Here is a 27273-nt window from a genome sequence, read left to right as displayed (position 1 = left end):
TGACCACATTTAATGGTTTTACAATTTGCAAACGATCATAAAAAACCTCATGGAAATTTAACCTCCTCTCCTGAAATTCTCCATGAAGTTATTGCGCTCATGTTCAGTCAACTCTTCTAATTCTTCTATGCCTGGTACCTTCTCTGCAAAATGCCTCGGGGAGATTTTGTTATGTTAAACATACGATACAAGTACAAACTACTATTGTAGCTTTACAGTTTGCACATTCGCAGCTGATCAAATAATACAAGGGAATAATAAACTAAACACATGCAATTTTGATTTACTTTACCTTATGCCTTTAATTAAACCTTTTGTTACTATTCAAGAGTATGAACATTATTAACAAGTGAATGCTCTACCATGACAGGAGTAAGACAGACTCAACTATTGAGTCAGGTTGTAAAGTGGATAGAGCAAGCTGCTATCTGCTGACAGAGGCAGACATTCGGAACTAAGTGAAGTCTGAAAGTCAAACTGTTGGCAATACTGTAGCTGGGTCCATTTACAGGCTCTAAAGGTTTATATTTAGGTGTAAGTGGACAGGAGGTTGAAGATAATTCCGGGGTTCATACTAGGAAACTACAATATGCTTCCAGCCAGTGCTGACTAACCAAATGCAACATGAAATAAACACACAAGCAACCAAACACAGTTGAACATGAGAACAGTAGGTGATTGTGCAGCATTTGTCTGGTTTGATGCATGTATGTGCAAGATTTAGACACTTTCCTTGTTAAATCTCCAGGTGCAACGTTGTGTCCCTGACTATTTGGAAAGAAGACAGTTGCCAAAAGGTTAAAGACAGAGAACGTGGTAAGTAATATCTGAAATGTCTTTAGGATGAAGAAGTGATTTTGCCACCCCTCCTTCAGCAGCAAAATTCCTTTCCCAGTACAACCTGTTAAAGTCATTAACTTATTGCAGCTGCTGATCTCATTTAGTTAGATATTAATAACAAAATTATATAATGCCCTCTTGTTCAGGGAGAGGTGAATGCACATATTTATAGGCTTTGAAAAGCCATGTCAATCAAGAGAATAACTACCAATAAAAGCTCTGCACTGACCATATATGAAGTTGAGAGGAGGCACTAAGCTTTGACAGGAAAGAAAACTATCTTGTTTATCAGATGCTTAGACACAGTTTGACATTACTGATGTGGTAGTCTATTAACACATGATCAATACAGATCTTGTTTATGTGTGATATGAAGATTTGTTTTCTATTTGATCTAAACAGCAAGAGTTGTTGGAGTTGTTGAAAGTGGATTGTAAATGCTGTGACTTGTGCATATATTTTATCCATTCTGATTGAAAATAGAGTTTGTAATTTTAAATTTATTGAAAGTTTTGATGAAGCACTTTTGCTGCTTCATTAAGAGATATCTTTAAGTGAAGGCACCAGCTGCGAAAAGGAATTTTGAAGAATATAAAAGAAGATGCAAGATTATGATGAAGCGACTGCTTTTCTGGGAGAATGGGGCCATTATCAAATAAGTATTTTCTTTTTGCTCAGCATCGGTATAATACCAAATGGCTATGTGGGTCTGTCTATGGTGTTTCTGGCCGATACCCCTCAGCACCACTGCCGCCTGTCTAACACTTCGAACGTGACCTTTGAGGAAACCTCCTTCACAAATCTGAGCTTATTGCTGCCCATGGTTGATGAACAAGTGTATAGTAAATGCACTAGGTTCAAAACCCAGCCGCAAGATGGTCTCAACGATACAGCACCTAAGACGGAAGGTTGTGTGGATGGCTGGGTCTATAGCAAGGACAGATACATCTCAACCATTGTCAGTGAGGTAAGACATATTCACTTGTCTTTGTACAACGTTGTACATAGGCATGGCTCTTACCTTTGAATATCATGAGATCCATTTTTGTCCTTTTACATTTATTTATGATAACAAAGTTGAAACAGTTGCTTTTGAGACATTTATTCTTTTATACTGTTTATTTGAAGGTTTCAGTTATTATCCTTTATGGCGTGTCAGAAGATATACTGTTACATGGTATTTTACAGGAGGAAAACAGACTATTTGGTCCAAATGCTGGTGTGTATATTCTATGTGAGCATCCTCCACACACACTACTTCATTTCACCTTATCAGCAGAGACTAGTATTCCTTTCTTTCTTGAGCTATTTATCTGGCTTATGAAATGAAATGAATAAAATTATCTTCTGAAATCTCTTACAGACTTTATTCAGTAGATACATTGATCAGTTGGAATATTGAGATGTACAAAGGCATCTGGGGTGTCCTTCTATAACAGTCAATGTAAACAGACAGGCAAGCAATTAGGGAGGCAATGGTCTACTAATCTTCATTGCAAGAGGATTTGAGTTTAGAAGCAAGGATGTCTTACCATGGCTGTGCAGGGCCTTGCTGAGATCATAACTGGAATATTGTGTGCCTTTTGATCTCTCTACCTAAGAACAGTTATACTTGCCAAAAAGTGAGTGCAGTGGAGATTCTTGAGACTGATACCAAGGATGGCAGGACTGATTTATGAGGAGAGATTGGTTCGACTTGGCCTGTGTTCACTAGAATTTAGAAGGGTGAGGGAAATCTGATTGAAACATCTAAATTCTAACAGGTCTGGACAGATGAAATGCTGTGAGATTATTTCTCCTGGTTGGTGAGTCTAGACCCGGGGACACAATCTCGGGGTATGGGTAGACCATAGTAGATGAGGAAAGATTTCTTCACTTAAAGGGAAGTGATCTTGTGGAATTCTCTATCACAGAAGTCTGGGGAGGCCAAGGCACTGAATATATTCAAGGAAAAGTAAATATAGATTATTAGGTTTTACAAGCATTGAGATGTGTGGAGAAAAACAGGAATATGATATTGAGACGGAGGCTCAGCTATGATCATATTGAATGGTGGAACAGGCTTCAAGGGCTTAATGATCCACTCCTGCTGGTAGATCCTGTGTATCTATCCCTTCCATTCTGCTTAGTTCGAATGTGTAGTCATCCTGCCAGTAGAAAACCTCTAAGCTAAAGGTGAAGCTGGGAGCTGGGCTTGAAGTTGATGCTGTATCTGAGGAGATCAGGAATCTTTAGATCACCGTCCATGTTGATATAATCATTGGCTAGAAGCCGAAACATAATTAGAGATGGGTGGGTGGGCACGTTGGGGTTAGAAGTGGATGACAATACTTGGGCTGTTGGGCACTTCATACTAGGCATGATGCAGTACAACTCTTGATAATATTATCATGGAACCTAGGGTCCACTCAAGCAACAGCATTTTCAACTTGGGCAATTATCAAATTGGGCTTGGGGCTCCATCATATAGACCATAAGACCATGGGGCCCTTTGAGCCTGCTTTGCCATTGAACAAGATCATGGTTGATTAAACATTCCTCACATCCAATTTCTTGCTTTTACCCAGTGACATTTGATTCCCTGTCTGATCAGGAATCTATCTATCTCAACCTTAAATACACACAAAGATACCCCCCACAGCTCTCTAGGACAAGGAGTTCCAAAGGCTCACAACCCTCTCAGAGGGGAAGTTCCTCCTTATCTCAGTCTTAAATTGGTGCCCCTTTGTTCTGAGACTGTGCCCTCTGGTTCTAGACTCTCTAATGAGTGGAAACATCCTCTCAGTATTTATCCTGTCAAACCCTTAAGAATCTTAGATATTTTAATGACATCACTTCTCATTCCTCTGAACTTCAGCAGGTAGATTCCCAACCTGACACTGGTAGGAAATTGGACAGGAGGAAGACAATAGACATAAATGGGTTATTTCAGGTTGGTAAGATACACTAGATGGTATGCCATGGGAATTGGTACTACGATTACCATTGTGTACACATTATACAAACATACTGTAGGTATGGTGATCAAATTTGCTAATCACACAAAGACAAGTAGAAAATTAAGTTTTGAAGAAGACCTTGGGTGGCAATAAAAGGATATAAATGGGTTCAGTGGATGGATAAAGATCTAGTAAATGGATGATAATATAGAAAAATGTTGATTTGCTTCAGTGGGAAAAATAAACAAGAAACATCTTATCTAAATGGTCAGAGATTGCAAACCTCTAAGGTATAGAGGAATCTGGTACCCTTGTGCATGATTTGCCAAAGGTTAGTGAAATAACTCCACACAGGTGAGGTGGTCCTATAATCAAATAGGAACCAGGACAGTTTGGTATCCAGTGAAACAGGAAGCAGTTTCTTCAAGCCTGCCTTCAAAGTTTGGGCTGCTCTTTCTGCCAGCCCATTGGATGATGGATGCTGTGGAGCTGTTGTTCTATGTCAAATCCCATTCAACTTTCAGAAATACTCAAATTCCCTGTTAGTAAACAATCACGTATTATCTGTGACCAATGCTTCCGGGAGTCTGTGTATTTGAAAAGATGCACGCAGTTTACCTATCATCATTTCCATTTGGTGAACGAATTCTATGTATGTCCAGCCCCTTTGAGTGAGTGTCCGCAATGACTAAGATGGTAGAGTCCATGAAGGGGCCTGCACAGTCCACGTTTAATTGAGTCCAGAGTTTACCCAACTGTTGTCACGAATATGGGGAACTGCTTGCAGTAATTTTTGTCCTTGTTGGTTGGCACTCTGGGCACTGCTTCACCAACGTGGCTATGCCTGCATTCAATCCTGGCCACCAGACACATAACTTTTCACCAATGTCTTCACCCTGGAAACACCTGGATGACCCTGGTAGAGTTCAGCAAGTCATAGAATCACCGAATCCCTGCAGTGTGGGAACAGGCCATTCGGCACAGCAAGTCCACACCGCCCCTCCGAAGAGCATCCCACCCAGACCCATTCCTCTATCACTGCATTTCCCATGTCTAACCTACCTAACCTAAACATCCCTGGACACTACGGGCAATTTAGCATGGCCAATCCAACGAACTGCACATCTTTGGACTGTGGGAGGAAACCGGAGCACCCGGAGGAAACACAGGGAGACCATGTGTAAACTCCACACAGACAGTTGCCGAAGGATGAGTTAAACCCAGATCCCTGGCACTGTGAGGCAGCAGTACTAACCACTGAGCCACGGTGCCGCCCAAGTATCAGGTAGTGTCTTTTGCTTGGGACAATCCAGGCCCGAAAAGTTTGCAGTTGTGGTTGTGATGGCCCTTTGGTTTCTCTCGTCACCACTAGCTGTTTCAATTCGCTAGGAACTGGACCTTTCTGCATCCAAAGTCTGATATTGTCACTGTGACTAGAAGTGTGTCCAGAAAATTTAAAACCATTATGGGATCTTCCATTGGTGACACCACCGATGGTTTATCTGCCAGCAGGAGGCGACTCAGTGCACCCGCATTTGCTACTTGGCCTCTATGCTCGGGATTGGGTATTTATCCAGCTGAGAAAAGTGTTTTGTTGTTTGTTTAAAATTTTCACAAAGATGAACTTACCCATTGGGCTTCAAAATTGGTATGACTGGTGCTACCCATTCTGCAAACTGGACTGGTTTAATGATTCCTTCCCTTTCCAGCCTTCTGATTTCTGGCAGAGATAATGGGAACTGCAGATGCTGGAGAATCCGAAATAACAAAGTGTCGAGCTGGATGAACACAGCAGGCCAAGCAGCAACTTAGGAGCACAAAAGCTGACGTTTTGGGCCTAGACCCTTCATCAGAAATGTCAGCTTTTGTGCTCCTAAGATGCTGCTTGGCCTGCTGTGTTCATCCAGCTCCACACTTGCTGATTTCTGGCTCTACTTTTGGCCTGGACAGGCCTTGCAGAATCATGGAATGGTTTCCTGGTCAACATGCACGGTGACCTTGGCTTCTTTGATAGTCCCTAGACCTTCCTGAAAATTGTCCAGGTATTTAATTAGAGCTTCACTCAGGCAGCCATTTTCTAATCAAAAATTGTTGAGCCAATCAATGTAGATCTCTCTCAACCAATTTTGCACCATCAAGCTTGGGTCCTAGCCTTTTACTACAATCACTGGTAACTGAATCAGCTGCTTCTCATAAGAGAACAGAACCACAGCTCTACCCTTATTCTATAAAGGATCCCCAGTATAGGTTCCCAGTCTAGCTGAGATCTTATGCAAACTTAAGGGTTGGAATCCAGAACAAATTTTGTTAAAGACTGCTTATGCGATGACTGCAGCATCTGCACTGATATTGGCCTTCATTAAAACTGGATGACCATTGGACATTTATTTTGAATGGTTCAGATTTGTATGTTGCAAGAAAATTTAACTGTTCAAAACCAGATGTAAGTGGACTTTCCAGGAAGTGCACCCTCCTGGATACTGACCAATGAAATCTCTTTCTCAATTTAGGTTTAATAGGATTCCTTTGCTGCCTCAAGTCTGGATATTGGGAATAACTACAATGTCTTACCAGCCCAGATCATGAAGAATTTTTTAACCAAGGCTTGGCTGTGGCTTGGCTTTGTTTTAGGGTTTTGCTGTGGGCTATCCTAGAGCCCCTGTCTTCAGGAAAAGTCCTGAGTGAGGCTATGCAACTGTCTTCACTCAAGTAGTGTTCCCAAGCTCAGTCAGACTGGCGAGAGCATCCACTTCCTTTGGAATACTCTGCAACTCATATGCTCCAATTGCTGCATTTTCCAATGATAAAGCTTGTTGTAGTGCCTGTCTGAAGTCCGGTTGGATTCAGCTAGTAGACGTTTTACATGATTACAACATCAATCTGACATACCAACCAGTCTCTCAGCATCTCATTCAGGGTTAAACCAAAATCACATGCCTCTGCCAGTTGTATTAACCAGCTCAAAAATCCCAGTACTGATTCCCCTGGTTCTTGAATTGCTGAATAAAAATTGTAGCATTTCAGAATTAGATAATGCGTGGGGTCATAAAATTCCTTAGCTAAATCCGTTAACTTCCAAAGGTTGTAGTATCTAGTGCGTAAGGGAAAGTTAGGCTCTTAATAATTGAAAAAGTTATGGGTACACAAGCTATCCTGAGAATTACTTATTACTTTTCATCAACCCCAGTGTCATTTGCCCAGAAAAAGCTATGCATTCTTGCCATAAACTGGGCAGAGTCAAACAAGTCAACCTTCCCAAATAATGGCATGATGTCATAAATGCTTACTGCAACTCAAAGATGATGGTAGTGAGTGAGTTTCTTCAGGAAAATGTTTTACTCTCATCATCACTGAAGTGGCTGGTATCCCATTGTTAAGCCACCCTTTATTCACACATGGAAAGTTCTTGACACTGGCCCAGCTTCCTCAGAGCCAGCTCTCAGAGTGACAGAATGTGTGACACTTCTCTTTTTATCTATCAGCCAGGGTTCCCTGACTGGACCAGATTAACAACCCCATTCAGTGAAGTCATATTCTATAAGGTCCATTTGGCTGACCTCATTACAATCACTAGAGTTAGTATACAGGCACAGCAAGTAATGAACAAAAAGATGGTACCATGATATCATCTATTATGAGGACATTGAATTCAACAGTAGATATATTATGCTTCTGTTATATAGGACACTGGAGAAATGCACAATATTAGCCACCTTATTTAAGGAGGGATATGACTATATCAAAAGCAGTTCAGGGAAGGTTTACGATACTCATACCAGTAATAAGCGTGTTGCCTTATGGGAGAAGCTGAACAATTAGGCTTGCGTCTGTTGGAGATTAGAAATGTTAGAGGCTGCCTGATTGCAATGTGTAAGGTCATTCCACTTACGGGAGAGTCAAAAACTAAATGACACTATTTAAAATCAGGGACCTCCCATTTAAAATAGAAATGAAGTAAAAGATTTTGAGTCTTTGGAACTCTGTTCCTGATAAAGGTGACAGAAGCAGATTCCTTGAAGATATTTTAGGGTAGATGTGGATAGCTTTTTGTTAAGCAAGCACTTGAAAGGTTATCTGGGGAATATGTATTTGAGGTTACAATCAGGTCAGCCACAATCTTATTAAATGGAGGAGCTGGCTCGAGGAGCCAATTCATGCTCACTGTTCTTATGTCCGTAAATATTAGCGTCCTATAGAATAGAAACAGAGGCAATTATTGAAAGAACTGGTAAACATTTCAAGTTAATCTTAGAGCTCCACAGGTTGTCCTCATAGCTGAATGATGGTGTATGTCAATAAGATGTGTGCGATGACTTGAGACCCACAGACGTGCACAATATTCAGCTGTTGAGAAGACCAGAGCTAGGCTGAACAGTGAAGAATGCGGGTGTCTTGGTCTTCTCTGTATCTTTTGGAGGTGGTGATGGTAAGTTCAGGAATGGTGAAAGGCCACCCCCAGTTAGGTACATTTCAGGTCAGGCCACACACTTTTTCTAAATAGAAGGCAGCTTTTATGGTACTGCAGGTCTTGAGATTTTCAAAATGGAATACAAAGATGGTGAATTCACCTTGGTTTAGTTGCAGTATACACTTATCAATATATTCTGCCATTTTGACAGGTCAGAATTTAGCCTGGCTTCTGACTTGCATTCAGCAGAGTTTCTTTACCTGATGTAGCAAGGTTTATGTTACATTCTACGGCAAAAAATAAAGCAGTTCAGAGAAAGTTTACTAAATGATATCTGGAATGAGTGGGTTACCTTACAAAGAAAGGTTAGACAGGTTAGGCCTGTATCCCCTGAAGTTTAGAAGAGTCAGAGGTCACATTGATGAAACATATAAGATCCTAAGGGGACTTCACTGGTTGGATGTTAAAAACATATTTCCCGTGTGGGAGAATCTACAACCAAAGGTCATAATTTAAAAATAAGGGGTCGCCCATTTAAAACAGGTTTACTGATTTTTTTTTCTTTCAGAGGATTGCTGATCTTTGGAATTCCCTTCCTTAAAAGACAGTGGATGCAGAATCTCGAAATATTGTGAAGGCAGTGATAGATAGATTCTTGGCTATCAACAGGTTGAAAGATTATTGGGATATGCAGGAGTGTAGAGTTGAGGTTAAAGTATATCAGCCACAATGTTATTGAATAGTGTAGCAGGCTTGAACAGCTGAGTGGCTTACTCTAGTTCCTAGTTCATATGTTGAGCCTTGTGACATAAGAAACTAGAATGTGGACAATATGGCCTTGAAAGATCCAACAGATGTTTATCAAGACATTAGATATTACATTCATGGGCATATGCATGCTTGGCTAATAATCTGGGCTGGTTTGTTAAAAAGAGTAGCATGCTTCCATCAGCATGACTTGCTTCAAGTTGCTAAGTTAAGATAGAGTCTGTTACCTTTCTACTGTCAGGGAACATGCTGCAATACAGTAAGGATATCATAGCATGACTTTTAAAGGTACATGTCTTTTAAAGTACATACTAACTGTGAGACATAATATAATATCCCTCTTTTAAACCTTATTTCAGAAAATCATACAGGGTTATAACTCCACACAGACAGCCCCTGAGGGTGGAATCAAACCCAGGTCTCTGGTGCTGTGAGGCAGCAGTGCTAACCACTAAACCACCGTGGCAGGTTTGGTAATTCAGTCTCCCCTGGTCTTGCACAAAAATGCACCAATACAAGGTGAAAATCTTGCTAGACATGATGATCATAGCCTTGACAATATATGCCATACATTCTGTTGCGATTGCACCTGGTTAATGGTCAGACAATGCAATATGCGCCACTTATTTCAAATGCATTTAAACAGTTTGCCAGTAAACTGTTAGTCTGTTTTCAGACACTATCTGTCGAGTACTTCAAATAAACTGAAAACAGTGATCATCCTGTCAGCAATGATGGCACATACTGTGTTGTTAGCCTACGGGACAATGAGAAGTTTGGAGAAGTGATCGTCACAGGAACGTAATTTTCCCTGTGCATTGTGAATTAATCTTTTGCTACTTTTATCCAAGGAACATGGTGTTAATGTAGAGGCTCCCACGGCTGCTGAGGGTCAGGCATTTGGCATGCTCATATGTGTTGATGAGTTATTGAATACTCTGCGCAGTACACAAGTTCACATGCTTGCTGTCATATGCAAGGGTAAGCCTTGTGCAGATGTTAGCCATGCATCCCTGATGCAACATGGACATCATATGCTGGTGTTAGGACTATACGTTGGTGTTTGCATTAGGACTAATATACCTTTCAAAGTGACTTGTTGCAACCTACCAATCTCAATGGCCAAAATGTTCTCAAGTACTTCTTTAATACTATCCGGACATCCCTGGAGAATACTTCTGCAATTTTTATAGTTGTTCATCTTTGGCGTTTGTCAATTATGACTGTCCATAGTTGCTTAAAATGTAACAGATCAACTTTTGAGACTGTTGTCAACTTTAACTACTTCAATTTTGACAGTCTGTCCCAACTCAATGGTAACAGTTTGAAACTCATGTATTGTGACTACATTGAAATGAGTGTGTTGTGGCAGTCCTGTGGCAGTCTAACTACTGGACTGTTGGTATCTACCAGCTAGAAGAGTTTAGGAAGCCACCAGAGCCTTGCATTTGACAGTTCAGTGTGATTGTGCCAATGCATGGAATTGCTGGTCTGTTATGGATCTGGTCTTTTGTAGGTGTACCTTGAAGCACCTATTGCTGAGGTACATGTCTTTTTGGACTCATAGTGACAACACAGTGGCACTAGTTTCTGTATGGAATTTAACTTTTATTGTGTGTCATCTTGTCTTTACAGAACATTAATGATTTTAAACGAGTCTGACTAACTTATGCATACGGTTATCATAATTCAGTTGGTTTTAGGATAGTTAACGAAAATGAGAAGGATCAGTTGGTTACAAAAGTTAGCTAAACTGGGGAAGGCTAATTTTACTAAGATAAGATATGGTTTCCTCCAAGTGGACTGGGATTTGCTACTTACAGATAAAACTGTTTCAGAGCAGTGGAAGATATTCGAGGAGGAAATAGCGAGAGTATAGGGCAAGTATGTTCCTATAAACACAAAAATGGGACCAAGTCTGATAAAATCTGAAATTGAAGAGACATAAAGCTTAGGGTTTTGAAAACAAGAGAAGGTTCTCGCAAATTCTGAGGTTTCAAAATATCAGAGACCCAAGAGTATAATAACGGCAGGGGGAGCTTAAAAGGAAATTAAGAAAAGAGAGTGCATGAGAAAGCAGTGGTGGGTAGAACAGAGGAAAGCTAAAGGGGTTTTCATTATATAATGATAAAGAGCCTAACCAGGGAAATAGTGGGGCCCATTAGGGATCTTAAGGATAATGTGTGTGTGTGTGGACCTGGAGGACATGTACATAGTCCTCAATCAATACATCTTCACAATGGAAAAGGACAATGCAGATATAGATGTCAGAGTTGGGGACTGTAAAACATTAGTAAAAATTAACATTGAGAGAGAGGAGATACTAGATAGGTTAGCAGCCTTAAAGGTGATAGACCTGTAGGCCTGGATGGAATGTATTCCAGGCAGTTGAGTGAGGCAAGAGAGGAGGTATCAGGAGTACTGGTAATAATTTTCAAATCCTCTCTGGCCACAGGTGAGGTGCCAGTGGACCACTGACATTTCTCCGTTATTCATGAAAGGGAGCAGTAGATAGACCAGGAAGTTGCAAACCAGTCAGTCTGATCTTGGTGGTGGGGAAGATAATTAGAAAGCATTCTGATACACTGTCTGCACTTGGAGAAGCAGAGATTAATCAAGGGACAGTCAGCATGGATTCGTGAAGAGAAGGTAGTATTTGATAATTTTTTCAATACTTTTGATGAGATAACCAGAATTGTTGACAAGGATCTTGGCTTGACTCGATTTCTCCTCCCCTGAGCAGTCCCTCCTCGGTTACATCTGCAAGTCTTCCAACACTTTATGTTGGTTCTAAAATTTCCAGTCTGTGTGCTCCAGTTGCTTCCTTTTCACAGTGCAACCCCTTTACGTGTCCATCTACCATCAGGATGGACTCAGGACTCGCTGCTTCTTCCTGGAAAAACGGCTGAACCATCTCCTTCCACCACCAGCCTCCTCTGCATGGCCAAGCTTGTCCTCACTTTGAACAACTTCTCCTTTAACTCCTCTCATTTCACAGATTTGGCCATGGGAACCCACAAAGGCTCCAGTTATGCCTGTCCCTTTGTGGGGTACGTGCAACATTCCTTGTTCCAGTCCTACTTTGGACTCCACCCCCACAACTCTTTCTTTGGTACTTCAATGACATTATTGGTCCCTCTTTCATTCAGAATTGGAAAAATTAACCAATTTCACTTTCAATTTCCACTCCGCTCTCACCTTCACCTGGTCCATCTCTGACTCCTCCATTCCCTTTCAAGACATATCTGTTTCCATTTCTGGGCATTGGCTGGCCACCAATATCCACTACTAACTTGCCGACTCCCCCAGTTACCTTGACTATACATCCTCAAACCCTGCTTCCTGAATCTATCCCATTCTTCCCGTTTCTCTGTCTATGTTACGTAGGTTCTGACAAAGGAAGACTTCTGCAGGGGCCTCCAAAATGTCTACCTTTTTCTCAACCAAGGATTCCCCACCACTGTGGAATCCTTAGCTGTGTCTGATCCATCACCCACACTTTGGCCCTCACTCTGTCTCTTCCCTTCCACAACAGTGATAGGGTCTCCCAGTCTTTCCTTACCAAACCACTATCACCCACATACAGAGGATGATTAGCTGCCGTTTCTATCACCTTCAGCAGGATTCCTTGACTAGATACATGTTTCCTTTCCCTCCCTTGTCAGCTTTCTGCCCTCCAGGATATTCTGGTCCACTTCTTGTCCACTCCCAAATTGCCCCGCACAGCACCACGGCACCTTCCCCTGCAACCGCAAAAGGTGTAACGCCTGTCTGTTTACCCTTTCCTTCCTCATTATCCAAGGTCCCAAACATATCTTCCAGGTGAAACAGTGCTTTACCAACACTTCGCTCAATCTAGTCGACTGCATTTGCTGCTCACAATGTGGTCTCCTCTACACTGGAGAGACAAAACGCAGACTGGGTGACCGCTTTGCAGAACATTGACATTCTGGATGCGAGTTTGCTCGCTGAGCTGGAAGGTTAGTTTTCAGACGTTTCGTCACCATTCTAGGTAACATCATCAGTGAGCCTCCGATGAAGCGCTGGTGTTATGTCCCGCTTTCTATTTAAAACTCGCTAGCACTTATGGGTGCAATACACTAAAATTGACATTCTGTACATAAAATGACCCTGAGCTTCCAGCTGCCTGCCACTTCAAAACATTGCCATGTTTTCTTACCAACATCTCTGTCTCAGGCTTGCTGCAATTCCCCAGTGAAGCTCAACACAAGCTGGAAGGACAGCTTCTCGTCTTTTGCTTGGGGGTCCTCTTGGATCAATATTGAATTCAATACCTTTAAAGTCTGATTCTCTCTTTCCATGTTTTTTAACCACCCCAACATCCAGTCCAGTTTTATCACAGCCTACCCATTCTCTGCTACTCTGAACTCTTGTTATCACTAATTCAGCTTCTCTTCTGTTCTGGCGTACGATCAATGACCCCCTGTCTGCCTATTCCATTCAAACCTCTGGGCTTTATCTCCATCTATCCGCTCACCTCTCATCCCCCCCAACTCCGCCCCATCTTCAGCATAAATACCACTTTTTCCTAGGTGTAGAAATCATCAGAATTTTAATTCTGCTTTCTTTTCACAGAGATTGTCAGACCTACTGAGATTTTCCTATATTTCTGTGTTTGTGTTGACGAGCGTAATGTATTTGATATGATCTACATGGACTATAGCAAGGCTTTTGAGAAGATGCCTCATATCAGACTGGTCAAGAAAGCACAGGCCCAAGGCAAAGGTGGAATGTTGAATCCAAAATTGCTTGAGAGGTGAGAAGCTGAAGGTAATGGTAGAGTAATGGCTGTGTAGTTGGAAGCGTTTTTCCAGTCGGGCTCCATGGGTCCCAGTACTGGGACCCTTCCTGTTTGTGGAGTAAATTACTAATAATGCCATAAGACCATAAGACATAGGAACAGAACTAGGCTATTTGGCTCCTAGAAGCTGCTCCACAGTTCAATAGGAACATGGCTGATCTAACATTCCTCGCACCCTTTTTCCTACATTTCCGCTGTAACCCTTGATTCTGCTACTGATCAAGAATCTATCTATCTCAGCCTTAAATATACACAAGGACTCTGCTCCACACAACTCTGTGGATAAGAGTTCCAAAAACTCACAAACCTCTGAAAGAACAACTTCCTTCTCATCTCTGTCTTAAATTGATGCCCCTTTATTCTGAGACTATACATTCTGAACTTACCCTCTCCCATGAGGGGAGATATCCTCTCAGCATTTACCTTGTCAAGCCCCTTAAGAATCCCATATATCACAACAAGATTACCTCACATTCTTCTAAAATCCAGTGAGTATAGTCTCAGCCTCATGAACTTTGCTCAGAAGACAATCCCCCCAGAGCTGGGATCATCATAATGAACCTTCTCTGAAATGCCTCCAATGAAATAATAGCTTTTTTCAAACAAGGAGACCAAAATTGCTCACACTATGCCAGATTTGGTCTCACCAGCACCTTGTACAGTTGCAGGAAGGCTTCCCAACTCTTACACTCCAACCCCCTTGAAGTAATGGCCAACATTCCATTAGCCTTCCTGATTAGCTGCTGCACCTGTCTGCTGGCTTTCTGTGTTTCATGTACAAGTACCTCCACATCCCTTTGTGTTGCAGCTTTTTACAGCTTTTCCATTTCTCTCCATTTCTCCAGTTTTCTTCATTTTTAACTAATATCGTGATTTGAACTTAAATGTCAGAGGTATCATCAAAATGTTTAAGGATAACATGAAATTTGGTAGCATGGTAAATAGCTATAAACTGGAAAGACAGTGGCCCAGTGGTATTATCGCTGGACTGTTAACCTAGAGTCCCAAATAATGCTCTGGGGATCCAGGTTCGAATCCTGCCACGGCAGATGGTGCAATTTGAATTTAGTGAATTATCTGGAATTAAGAATCTAATGATGACCAGGAATCAATTGTCGATATCAGGAAAATCCCATCTGGTTTACTAATGTTCTTTCAGGAAGGAAAGTGCCATCTTTACCTGGTCTGGCCTGCATGTGACTCCAGACCCACAGCAATGTGGTTGACTCTGAACTGCCCTCGAGTTGGGCAATAAATGCTGCCTAGCCAGTATTTCTTCACCCTGTTAATGAATTAGAAAAAAGCTGTACTAAAGATCAGAGGGACTTGTTTAAAAGGCATGTGATATGTTTGCTTTTATTATAGACCACAAGAGTAGGGAGGTTATGTTGAAATTGTATAAAATGCTGATTAGGCCACCAGTACTGTGCTGTGTACAGTTGTGGTCACCATATCATAGAAAGGATGTGACTGCACAAGAGAAAGTGCAGAAAGGACTCAGCAGGATATTGCTTGGGCTAGAGGTTTAAGCTGTGAGAAACAATTGGATGGACTGTTGTTTTCTGCAGAGCAATGAAACTTGAGACAGGACTTGATAACAATGTGCAAGCTTATGAAGGTAATAGATGGGATGGATAAGAAGGTGCTTTTTCAGTTAGCAGAAGAGTCACTGAGCAGGAATCATAAATTTAAGGCAAGGAGTAGATGGAGACATGAAAAGAAATTTTTGCACTTTGAGAGGTGGAAGTGTGGCACTCGCTGTCTGAAAGGATGGTTGAATCCAAAACACTTATAACTTATAAGCAGTATTTAGATTGTTACTTGCATTGCCGTAACAGTAAGGACTTTGAGCCAAAAGATGGAGATTAGGAATAGTGTGGGGAGGCAAGGGCCACATGGTATTATTGCTGGACTATTAATCTAGTGACCCAGACAATGTTCTGGGGACCCTGGTTCGAATCCTGCCATGGCAGATGGTGGAATTTGAATTCAATAAATATCTGGAATTAAGAATCTAATGATGACCATGAATCCATTGTCAATTGTTGGAAAGACCCATCTGGTTCGCTAATATCCTTTAGGGAAGGAAACTGCCATCCTTACCTGGTCCAGTCTACATGTGTCTCAAGACCCACAGCAACGTGGTTGACTCTGAACTGTCCTCTGAGCAACTAACGATGGGCAATAAATGCTGACCCAGCCAGTGACATCCTCTTCCCGCGAATGAATAAAGAACAGTCAGATTATTATTGACCAACACTTACTCAATGGGTTGAAAGGCCTCCTTTTGTGCTGTAAATATATCTGACAATGCAGAACTTTGAAAAAACATTGACATATTGATGGAGTGGCTAGATAGGTGACAGATGAAGTTCAAAGTGGGCAAGTGTGAGAGAATGTGTTTTGGTTCAAAGATTATGGAGAGACTATAAAATAAAGGTATTATAAAGAATGTGCAGGAGTGGAGAGACTCGGGTGCACACGTACATAAGTTGTTAAAGGGGCAGGTTATTTAGAAAGGTCTGTTAGTGAAGCATATAATGCTCTAGACTTCATATATTACTAGGCAGGAAGAAAGGGAAAAAATGGAAAGTATTTCAGAATCTCAGCAAATGCGGCAGCATCCATGAAGAGAAAACTACAGTTAATGTTTTAGGACTCATGACTGTTGGAGTGGCACGGTGGCTCAGTAGTTAGCACTGCTACCTTAGAGCACCAGGGATGCAGGTTCAATTCCACCCTCGGTGTGTGGAGTTTGCACGTTCTCCCCATGTCTGGGTGGTCTTTCTATGGTTTCCTACCACAGTCCAAAGATGTGCAGGTTAGGTCACCAGGCCACACAAAGTTGCCCAAAGTGCAGGCTAGATAGATTAACCCCAGGACATGCAGGGTTACAGGGACTGGGTGGGTCTGGGTGGGATGCTCTTTGGAGGGTTAGTTATAGACTTGCAGGGTTGAGTGGTCTGTTTCATGTTGTAGGGATTTCTATACCTCTGCAGAGGGGCTTGACAAAGGGTCACTGGACTTGCAATATTAAACATTTTTCTTTGCAGACCTTATGGAGACATAGAGGTGCACAGAATGGAAACAGGGCCTTCGGTCTGTTTCCTTGCTGACCAGATAGCTTAAATAAATCCAGTCCCACTTGCCAGCATTTGACCCGTATTCCTCTAAACCCTTCCTATTCCAATATCCATCCAGATGCCTTTCAAATGTTGTAATTGTACCAGCCTCAACCACTGCTTCTGGCAGTTTATTCCATACACGCACCATCCTCTTCTTGAAGAAGTTGCCCCTTGGGTCCCTTTTAATTCTTTCCCCTCTCACCTTAAAGCTATGCCCTCTAGTTTTGGACTCCCCACCCTGGTCTTGGCTATTCACCCTATCCATGCTCCTCATGATTTTATGAACTTTTTTAAGGTCATCCCACAGCCTCCAACGTTCCAGGGAAAATAGTTTAGCCTCTCCCTACAGCTCAAACCCTCTGACCCTGACAACTTCATTGTAAATCTTTTCGGCAGCTTTTTGTAACATCTTTCCTATAGCAGGGAGACCAGAATTGAAGACAGTATTCAAAAAGTGGCCTGATCAATGTCCTGTACAGTTGCAACATGACCTCCCAACTCATACACTCAATGCCAATAAAGGCAAATGTACCAAATGCCTTCTTCATTATCCTGTCTACCTGTAGTACTTTCAAGGAACTATGAGCCTGCACTCCAACGTCTCTCTGTTTAGCAACACTCCCCAGGACCTTGCCATTATATGTATAACCTGCTGAGTTTCTCCAGCACTTCCTATTTTGTTTCAGATTTTCATCATCCTCAGTTCTTCAATTTCATTTTAGAGGCTAAGACTTTTATTAGATACTGGTTAGACCCTAATCTGGATTAGTGTTTATAGTGTTGGGTGCACATTACAGGAAGGATGTGAATACGTTGGAGAAAGTGCAGAAGAGGTTTATGAGGATGTTTTCACAGATTTAACACTTCAATACTGAAGAAAGATTAGCGAATGGGGACTGTTTTCTTTGAAGACGAGAAGCTAAAAGGAGTTTTGATTGAAATTTTCAAAATCGTAAGGAGTCTGGACATAGCGGATAGGGAGAAACTATTCCCACTCGTAAATAAATAAAAAGAAGAAGGCTTTGCAAAAAAAGCAAAAGTGAGTTGAGAAAAATCTTCATACAGTGAGTAGTTAGGGTGTGCCTAGAGGTATGATAGAGCTGGGTTCAAATGAGGCATTCCAGAGGGCATTCAGATGATTATTTAGAAAGCAGAAAATGCAAGAGACGAACGCTAGATTAAAATGCTTAGAGAATCACCACAGACACAATGGGCCAGTTGGCTTCCTTTTATGTCATATCAATCCTGTGATAATGCAGCTGAGAAAACCATAATACATGGGTAGATACCACATGGACTCAGATGAAGTCTGGAAGATTGCTGAACGAAGATTGCTGTTTTCTCAAATTGATGATTTTGACAATGTAGAATGAATATTGCATGCTATATGGTGGTTTTTGCAAAGTAGCTGATATTACTATTCAGTTGCCTTCTATTTTGACTTCAATCACTTATGAAACACAGCATGGAGTGAAAGGGAAAAGGGTGGTGGATAGGAGGCATTAGTTGGCACGAGTTGGCATTAAAATGGCAAAAGAGATATAAAGGGTCAGGATTGTGGCAACAGGACCATAGATTGACAAAGATGGTATAGGTGGTGATGGGGTGTGGAAAGCGGGACAAAAAAATGGTATAGGGAATAGTGAGGGGCTATAGGGAGATGCATATCATCATACAGAGGAAATGAAATGGAATATGAATGGAAGTATTAGAAATATGTGGGGATGAGGAGGGATAAGGTGTAAGAGTTCAGAGAAGGAAGGAAGGGTTTTTTTTAGTTTAATTTGGTGCTGAGAATCCAACATTCTCCTCTCTCGTTCAGGGTCGCCTGGTATGTCTACCAAAGAACTTCATCCTGAAACAAGAAGACAACCTTCTGGGGCGCTTCTCCCTATGTAGGGTTTGTAGAACCAGGCAATGTCAGGTCACTGCACTCCTGACCTGGGAGCAAACCATAGGGTCCATGCCTTCCTTCCCTCACAGCTGACACCATCTTTATCACTTATGGCTGGAGTTCCTGACCCAGGTCCAGTGTAGTGGAGCTGCCAAACGTTAGAATCATAGAATCCATACAGAGATAAAGCAGGCCATTCAGCCTAACAAAATGTGGAGCTGGATGAACACAGCAGGCCAAGCAGCATCTCAGGAGCACAAAAGCTGACGTTTCGGGCCTAGACTATTGAGTCCACACTGACCGCCTGAAGAGCATCCCACCCAAACCCAGCCCCTACACTATCCCTGAATTTCCTACCCTAGACACTACGGGCAATTTAGGGCAGCTAATCCACCTAACATGCACATCTTTGTACTGTGGGAGGAAACCGGAGCACCCAGTAGAAACTCGCGCAGACACGGGGAGAATGTGCAAACTCCACACAGATAGTCATCTGAGGCTGGAATCAAACCCAAGACCCTGGTGCTGTAAGGTGCTGAGCCACCGGTAAGTGCAAAAAGAAAGGACTAGTATCTAGAAAACCAATACAAACAGCTTATTATGCCATACCCAATGGAACAAAACAACACTTATCAATGTTCACATATCAATCCTGCCAAATGGGATATCGGGCTATATTACGGCAAAGTACTTAATTTCAACAGACAATAGACAATAGGTGCAGGAGTAGGCCATTCGGCCCTGCGAGCCGGCACCACCATTCATTATGGTCATGGCTGATCATCCGCAATCAGTATCTTGTTCCTGCTTTATCCCCATAACCCTTGATTCCACTATCTTTAAGAGCTCTATCTATCTCTTTCTTGAAAGCATCCAGAGAGTTGGCCTCCACTGCCTTCTGGGGCAAAGCATTCCATATATCCACCACTCTCTGAGTGAAGAAGTTTTCCTGACTTAAATGCATGAATCAAGAACTCCATTTGCATCACAATGTGGGCTTACAGCCATTTTGAAATTGGCTTTAAAAGAGTGTGATACCACACTTTCAACATTGTCAGATACTGTCACTGGCACGAAACGTAGCCCTGTATAATATTTAGACTTCCTGCTATTCATCTTTGTGGTTTACTTTATATTTACAAATTTATAAAGGGCTACTTTAATACAAAGTTTTAAACTCTAAAGAACCATTGTCTATACTGAGCCTGGACTGATCAATTGAAAATTTCAAAACTAAGAAACATATGGAGGTTAATGGAATAGTGTAGGTTAGATGGGCTTCAGATTGGTTTCACAGGTGGGCGCAACATTGAGGGCAGAGGGGCCTGTACTGCACTGTAATGTTCTATGTTCTATGTCCCATGTTTTGTTGAGGCATGATATGAATGAGAAAGGAATCAAGAGTTGCATGGGGTATAGCATTAGAACTAAGGTGAAGTTTAATCTGCATAGATGGAGTTAAGATACAGATCAACCATAACATAGCTGAATTTCAGAAATACATAAAAAGACCTGGGGGTTCCTTGTACATGAATCACATTAAGTAACATGCAGGTAGACTGTCGATTAGAAAAGTAAATATACGCTTGCTTTTATTGCAAGTTAGAATACAAGCACAAAGAAGTCTGACTGCAACTGTATCGGGCTTTGTGAAAATGCACCCCGGGTCTGAGATAGTTTTGGACTGCTTGCCTAATGAAGGTAGTTACTCATAATTAGCTGAGAGGAAGCACAGCAGTTGATCACTAGACTTTTTCCTGGATGAGAGGATTGTTCAATGAGGATGAGTTGAATAGAATGTGCTTTATATTCCTTTAGTGTTTGGAAGAATGAGAAGTATTGTCAATGAAATATAACAATCTTAAAGGGTAGATTCTAGCAGGACACTTCCCTTCTCTAAGGGGGCTTGACCTTTACTGGTATCATAGTCTCAGATTAAAAGGGTCTGCTTTTTAGGACAGAAATTAGGAACATTTCTTAATTTAAAGGTTTCTGAACCTTAGGGGTTCTCTAGCTGAGAACTGTGGATGCTTTGTTGATGAGTAACTTCATGACAGAGGTAAATAGGTGTTTCAGTACTGAGAGAATCAAATGGTATGTGGATAATGCAGGAAGGTGGACTTGAAATAGAAGTTCAGCCATGATCTCAGTGCTTGGCCAAGCTGAAGGGCTGAATGGCCCACTCCTGTCCCTGAGAGATAGTAAGACCTGCAGATGCTGGAGTCAGAGTTAACACAATGTTGTCTCTGCTGTGTTCTTTCAGCTCCACACTGTGTCATCTCCCACTCCTGTCCCTGTAAGAAGGACTCATGGCCTTCTCTTGTTTCAATGCTTCAGTAAAAACAAAGTCTTGAAACTTTATCCCACAGGCATCACTTGTGTGATCTCAGCCTGTTTATGTTTATAAATAAATGCACAATATTTCTGTAGCACAGCACAGGCCATGAGCCAGGCTTTCTGATTTGTGACAAATACACTTTCTACAGTTTAATTAGCTTGGTGTGAGTCTAGTGAAGCATTGGAAAGTTTTGCTTAACACGAGTTGAATTGGATAGTTGTTGAACTGTTGGATAGGCATTCTTCAAGATGACTTAATTAATGCAGAGAAACTGAGCAAAAACTGAATTTTGTAGAGCTCGAACCTGGATCAGAATTGGAAGGAAGCCTTGTTGGTTGATTCCTTTCCTGTTGCAGCATTTTTGCCGGTGGAGGATGGGGAGGGATCTCAGAGGGTGTGGGATGGAATGGTTACCCACCAAAAAGTGGCAGGGAGCCGACCGGATTCATTAAGAGCCACTAAACAACAATCAAAGGAAGCGAACCAAGATTTTCCAGTCATTCTCTAGACTGTGCCTAACTCTGGCTGATCTATTGCCTCTATGGCATTTTCCAACCCTATCCCCATATTTCTTGCTTTATTTAATATCCATTGATCTCTATCTTGCATATGTTTAATGACTGAGCGTCCATAGTCCTCTTGCATAAAGAATTGCAATAGTAACTACTCTCTGAATGAAGAAGGTCCTCCTCATTTCATTTTATTTAATTGGCCTACGTTCTCATTAAATTGAAATTGTGTCTGATGACTTTAGTAGAGTTTTTTTGAAGAAACCTCAACTGGTGTGGATGGGGGTACCAGTAGATGTGTTGTATTTGGGCTTTCAGAAGGCATTTGACAAGGTACCTCAGAAAAGGTTAAGTCGTAAGATAAGAGCCCATGGTACTAGAGGTAGTGTATTGGTATGGATAGAGAATTACCTAACAGGCAGGAAACAGGGAGTGGGGAGCATGGGTAACTCTTCAGTTTGGCAACCTGTAATGAGTGGGGTTCCACAGGGATCAGTGCAGTAACTGTAAATGTTTACAATATATATTAATGACTTGGAGGAAGGAAATGAATGCATTGTATCCAAACTTGCAGATGACAGACGACACAAAAATAGTTGGAAAAAAATTTATGAGAGGGATGCAAACAGTTTACAGATTGATAGGTTAATAAGTAGACAAAAAGTTGAGAAATGGTGTATAATGTGGAAAAGTTGTTTATGTTGGAAGGGAAAGGAAAAGAAGAGAGTATTGTTTACAATTGAAAAACTGCAGAAAGCTGCAATGTAAAGGGACTTGTGCATGAAATGCAGAAAGCACACTGGGTGCAGTGGGTAACCGGGAAAGTTAATGGAATGTTAGCCCTTATTTCAAGGTGGGGGTGGGTGGAGTATACGTGTAGGGAAGTCTTACTGAAATTGTATAAGGTGTTGGTGAGACCACATCTGGACTACTGTGAGCAATTTTGATCCTCTCATTCAAGGAAAGATATTTCATTGGAGGCAGCTCAGAGAAGGTTCATTGGGATGATCCCAGATAACAAAGTGTGGAGCTGGATGAACACACCAGGCCAAGCAGCATCTTAGGAGCACAAAAGCTGACGTTTCAGGCCTAGACACTTCATCAGAAAAGGGGGATGGGGTGAGGATTCTGAAATAATTAGGGAGAGAGGGGGAGGTGGACCGAAGATGGATAGAGGAGAAGATAGGCAGAGAGGAGAGTATAGGTGGGGAGGTAGGGAGGGGATAGGTCAGTCCAGGGAGGATGGACAGGTCAAGGGGGCGGGATGAGGTTTGTAGGTAGAAAACGCCCCCTAGATCATGACCCCATCCCCGAGCACCAAACCATCATCTCCCAAAAGATTCACAACCTCATCACCTCAGGTGACCTCCCACCCACAGCCTCCAACCTCATTGTTCCCCAACCCTGCACCGCCCGCTTCTATCTCTTCCCCAAAATCCACAAACCCGCCTGCCCTGGTCAACCCATTGTCTCCGTCTGCTCCTGCCCCACCGAACGTACCTCCACCTATCTGGACTCTATTTTCTCCCCCTTAGTCTAGGAACTCTCTACCTACGTCCATGACACCACCCACGCCCTATGCCTCCTCCAGAACTTCCAATTCCCCAATCCCCAACACATCATTTTCACCATGGACGTCAGTCCCTATACACCTGCATTCCCCATGCAGATAGCCTAAAGGTCCTCCGCTTCTTCCTGTCCCGCAGACCCGACCAGTTCCCCTCCAACGACACCCTCATCCGCATGACCAAACCGGTTCTCACACTCAGCAAGGTCTCTTTTCATTCCTCCCACTTCCTACAGACAAAGGGGGTGGTCATGCGTACCTGAATGGGCCCAAGCTATGCCTGCCTCTTTGTAGGTTACATGGAACAATCCCTCTTCAGTGCCTACACTGGCCCTAAACCCCACCTCTTCCTCCATTACATTGATGACTGCATCGGCGCCACGTCGTGTTCCCACGAGGAGCTCAAACAGTTCATCCATTTCACCAACACCTTCCACCCCAACCTCAAGTTCACCTGGACCATCTCTTACACCTCTCTTACCTTCCTGGACCTCTCCATCTCAGGCAACCACCTAGAAACTGATGCCCCCTGCAACTGCAGGAAGAGCTACACCTGCCCCCACACCTCCTCTCTCACCCCCATCCCAGGCCCCAAGATGACTTTCCACATCAAGCAGATGTTCACCTGCACATCAGCCAATGTGGTATACTGCATCTGCTGTACCTGTTGTGGCTTCCTCTACATTGGGGAAACCAAGCGGAGGCTTGGGGACTGCTTTGCAGAACACCTACGCTCGGTTCGCAATAAACAACTGCACCTCCCAGTCGCAAACCATTTTAACTCCCTCTCCCATTCCTTAGATGACAAGTCCATCCTGGGCCTCCTGCAGTGCCATAATGATGCCACCCGTAGGTTGCAGGAACAGCAACTCATATTCCGCCTGGGAGACCTGCAGCCCAATGGTATCAAAGTGGATTTCACCAGCTTCAAAATCTCCCCTCCCCCGACTGCATCCCAAAACCAGCCCAGCTCGTCCCCACCTCCCTAAATTGTTCTTCCTCTCACCTATCCCCTCCCTACCTCCCAAATAGGGGATGGAATTTTTGCAGGAAGGTAAGTGGGAGGAGGTGTATTCCAGGTAACTGTGGGAGTCGGTGGGCTTGAAATAGGCATCGGTTTGTAGGTGGTTGCCTGGGGACATGTAACAATGTGGATTTCACCAGCTTCAAAATCTCCCCTCCCCCCACTGCATCCCAAAACCAGTCCAGCTTGTTCCCGCCTGCATAACCTGTCCTTCATCTCACCTATCCCCTCCTCCTACCTCAAGCTGCACCTCCATTTCCTACCTACTAACCTCACCCCGCTCCCTTTAACTGGCCGTCCTCCCGGACTGACCTATCCCCTCCCTACCTCCCAACCTATACTCTCCTCTCCACCTATCCTCTCCTCTATCCATCTTTGGTCGGCCTCCCCCTCTCTCCCTATTTATTTCAGAATTCTCTTCCCATCCTCCTTTTCTGTTGAAGGATCTCGGCCTGAAACGTCAGCTTTTGTGCTCCTGAGATGCTGCTTGGCCTGCTGCGTTCAACCAGCTCCACACTTCGTTATCTTGGATTCTCCAGCATCTGCAGTTCCAATTACCATTGGGATGATCCCCTGGTTTGGAGTTTGTGTTATGAGCAAAGATTAAACAGGTTGGGTCTCTACTCACTGGAGATTAGAAAAACAAGAGGTGATCTCATTGAATCATGTAGGATACTTCAGGGTCTTGAAATGTTTAATTCTGAGAAGTAGGAGAGTCTAGGATCAGAGGGCATTGGCTTAGAATAAAGCCAATTCAAAACTGAAATGAGGAATTTCTTCTCTCAGAATGTAGTGAGTCTTTGGTGTTTCTTGCGACAGAGACCTGTCGGGGCCAGTCCTTGTGTACACTTAACACTGAGATATAGATTCCTGATCATTAGGGGAACGAAGGGCTTTTGGTAAAAGGCAGCAAAGTTGTCATCAGGAATGTCAGATCAGCCATGATCCTTCTGCATGGTAGAGAAGGCTCGAGGAGCCATACAGCCTACTCCTGTTTCTATTCTATTGGCCTTTTTGGTGATTTCTGCTCAACAATGAGGCATTCTGATTCCTCTGTATTTATAATGATTCACTGACATTTGGTCCATTATGGTGAAGCCATGCGCCAATTTGCTCATGCACGTGAAGATCTGTGCCTCCTGGACCTTTCAGTTTCATGTTGGCTGGGTTGCCTCTCAGAGTTCACCTGCGTCATGTTGTCTGCCAGGATTGAAACAATTGCTTCCGTGTTGAGTTTATATTCTGTCATTTTCTATTCATACATTAGATGTAAGCATTACAGGTTTTCACCTGAATTTATTGCCCATTCCTAGTTGCCCTGGAAAACTGGTGGAGAGTCATGTAGCTTCTAGTCGATGGGTCTCAATAGGCTGCCTCACTTTGTCTTTAGCTTTTGTTCTGAGTCCTTAACATCTTAAATTTTTTCCTTGTTGCAGGAGCTCCATTTCTCTGGAAATGTACCTTTTTCAGGACCTTTTCTTTGTTATTGTGGTAATGAAAGTATTTATAATATTTTCTAAATTGTCCCAGTTGATCCACAATTTTAGCATTCCTTATCCTCTTTCTGGATATTTATCATGTTTGTGATTCTGTTTGGAACAACATTTTATGCCACCTCATACAGTTTGTAGCATTTTGATTGGTTTTCAAGAGGGAACCATATCAGAATCCCCAATGTTACCTCAAAGTACTGACCAGTTTTAGGCCGTGATTTCTGCTGGCATAATCAATTGAATCCTCTGTTCCAATGTTAAATTCTCCTCGGGTTGAAGATAATGCAGTGATGTCACATCTCCCATATAGGCTGCTAACTGGTCTCTAATTCATCCTGCAAAGCCTCGTAACGACAACATCCTGCACAGTGATGCAAATCCCTTCAAAATGCTTCTATTGATTATCCCAATTGAGAAGATCACTGATTAAGTCCTGCCCCTTTCTGTCACTAAATTGCTTTTGTGGTTAAAGTTTATTTTAATTGATACATCATACTTCGTTCTGCCTTCATCCATGCTTTGTCTTATCAGTTATTGAACGTGCCATATTTAAAGATGTGTTGACTTGATGGTACTGCTCCCTTGTGCTCCATTGTAAAGCACTGAGTCTGCTGCTTACAGAGCTCCCACCTCTGACCTCGGTGTGGGCCTTCCATGTTTTTAAATTGTTGATTGAATGGCAGAGTGTACAACTGAGCTACCAGCCAGTGGTAGACTATCATGCTTGACTGACTAAGGTGAGTACTCAAGTTTTTCCTTCTTAATATGGAAGTGTTCCAGTTGTAGATTTTTACCCTCCTTAGCAGTTAAATTGCTAAGCTTTAAAGTCTTCCATGTGGCTCTCTTCCTGCCTTCACAATCTTTTCCCTTCATGGATTATATTTTCCCTCTAGGTCTTCTGAAGTCTGGCCTGTCATTGGAGTATCTGTACTTTTTTCTCAATTGCACCTTCCAAGTCATCTGAGGTCATGACCTGCCTTTCAAATCTTCCCTTTTCAGCTCTATCCCTTGGACTCTATATGAGCTTCACATCCTGGCTGTGTAGCTTTGTTCCCCAGTCAATGTTTTACATTGTGCTTTAAATAAATACAGCTTACTGCCCCATTGTCATTCTGGTCTGGAGTATCTCTGAGATAATGGGAACTGCAGATGCTGGAGAATTCCAAGATAACAAAGTGTGGAGCTGGATGAACACAGCAGGCCAAGCAGCATCTCAGGAGCATAAAAGCTGACGTTTCGGGCAGAGACCAAAAAGATTTTCTGCTGAAGGGTCTAGGCCCGAAATGTCAACTTTTGTGCTCCTGAGATGCTGCTTGGCCTGGAGTATCTCTGAGCTGTCTGCGCCTACACATACATTGCCCCTGAGCTTGCTTTCTCCTTATTTGTAACTAAGGCTCTTGAACTCCTGATGTACGTTAACACTCCTTCACCCAGATCTATACATAATAGTTTCTTAAATACAGCTCTTCAGTGCAATGTCTAAGACCTGTCTTCTCACATGCCCATTCGAGACTGGTGTCCTTCTCTCTCACTGATGTCGGAGTCA

General features: G+C 42.6%; 1 protein-coding gene across 3 annotated transcripts in view; it reads left to right on the top strand.

Annotated features, from left to right (window-relative positions):
• Window positions 1-1167: 1167 nt before the first annotated feature.
• The window catches only part of LOC125450660 (organic cation/carnitine transporter 2-like), a 137114-nt gene continuing 111008 nt past the window's right edge, over window positions 1168-27273 (top strand). For all 3 annotated transcript variants that reach the window (XM_048526680.2, XM_059644844.1, XM_059644845.1), the window contains exon 1: window positions 1168-1807. In XM_048526680.2, coding sequence (XP_048382637.1) covers window positions 1442-1807 — 366 coding nt within the window. In that variant the 5' untranslated portion in view covers window positions 1168-1441. The remainder of the gene's footprint in view (window positions 1808-27273) is intronic.

The sequence above is a fragment of the Stegostoma tigrinum genome, chromosome 3 (genome assembly GCF_030684315.1).
Source record: "Stegostoma tigrinum isolate sSteTig4 chromosome 3, sSteTig4.hap1, whole genome shotgun sequence".
In the NCBI taxonomy this organism is placed as follows: domain Eukaryota; kingdom Metazoa; phylum Chordata; class Chondrichthyes; order Orectolobiformes; family Stegostomatidae; genus Stegostoma; species Stegostoma tigrinum.
Note: the sequence above shows the minus strand (reverse complement) of the source record. Positions and strands in the feature narration are given on the sequence as shown.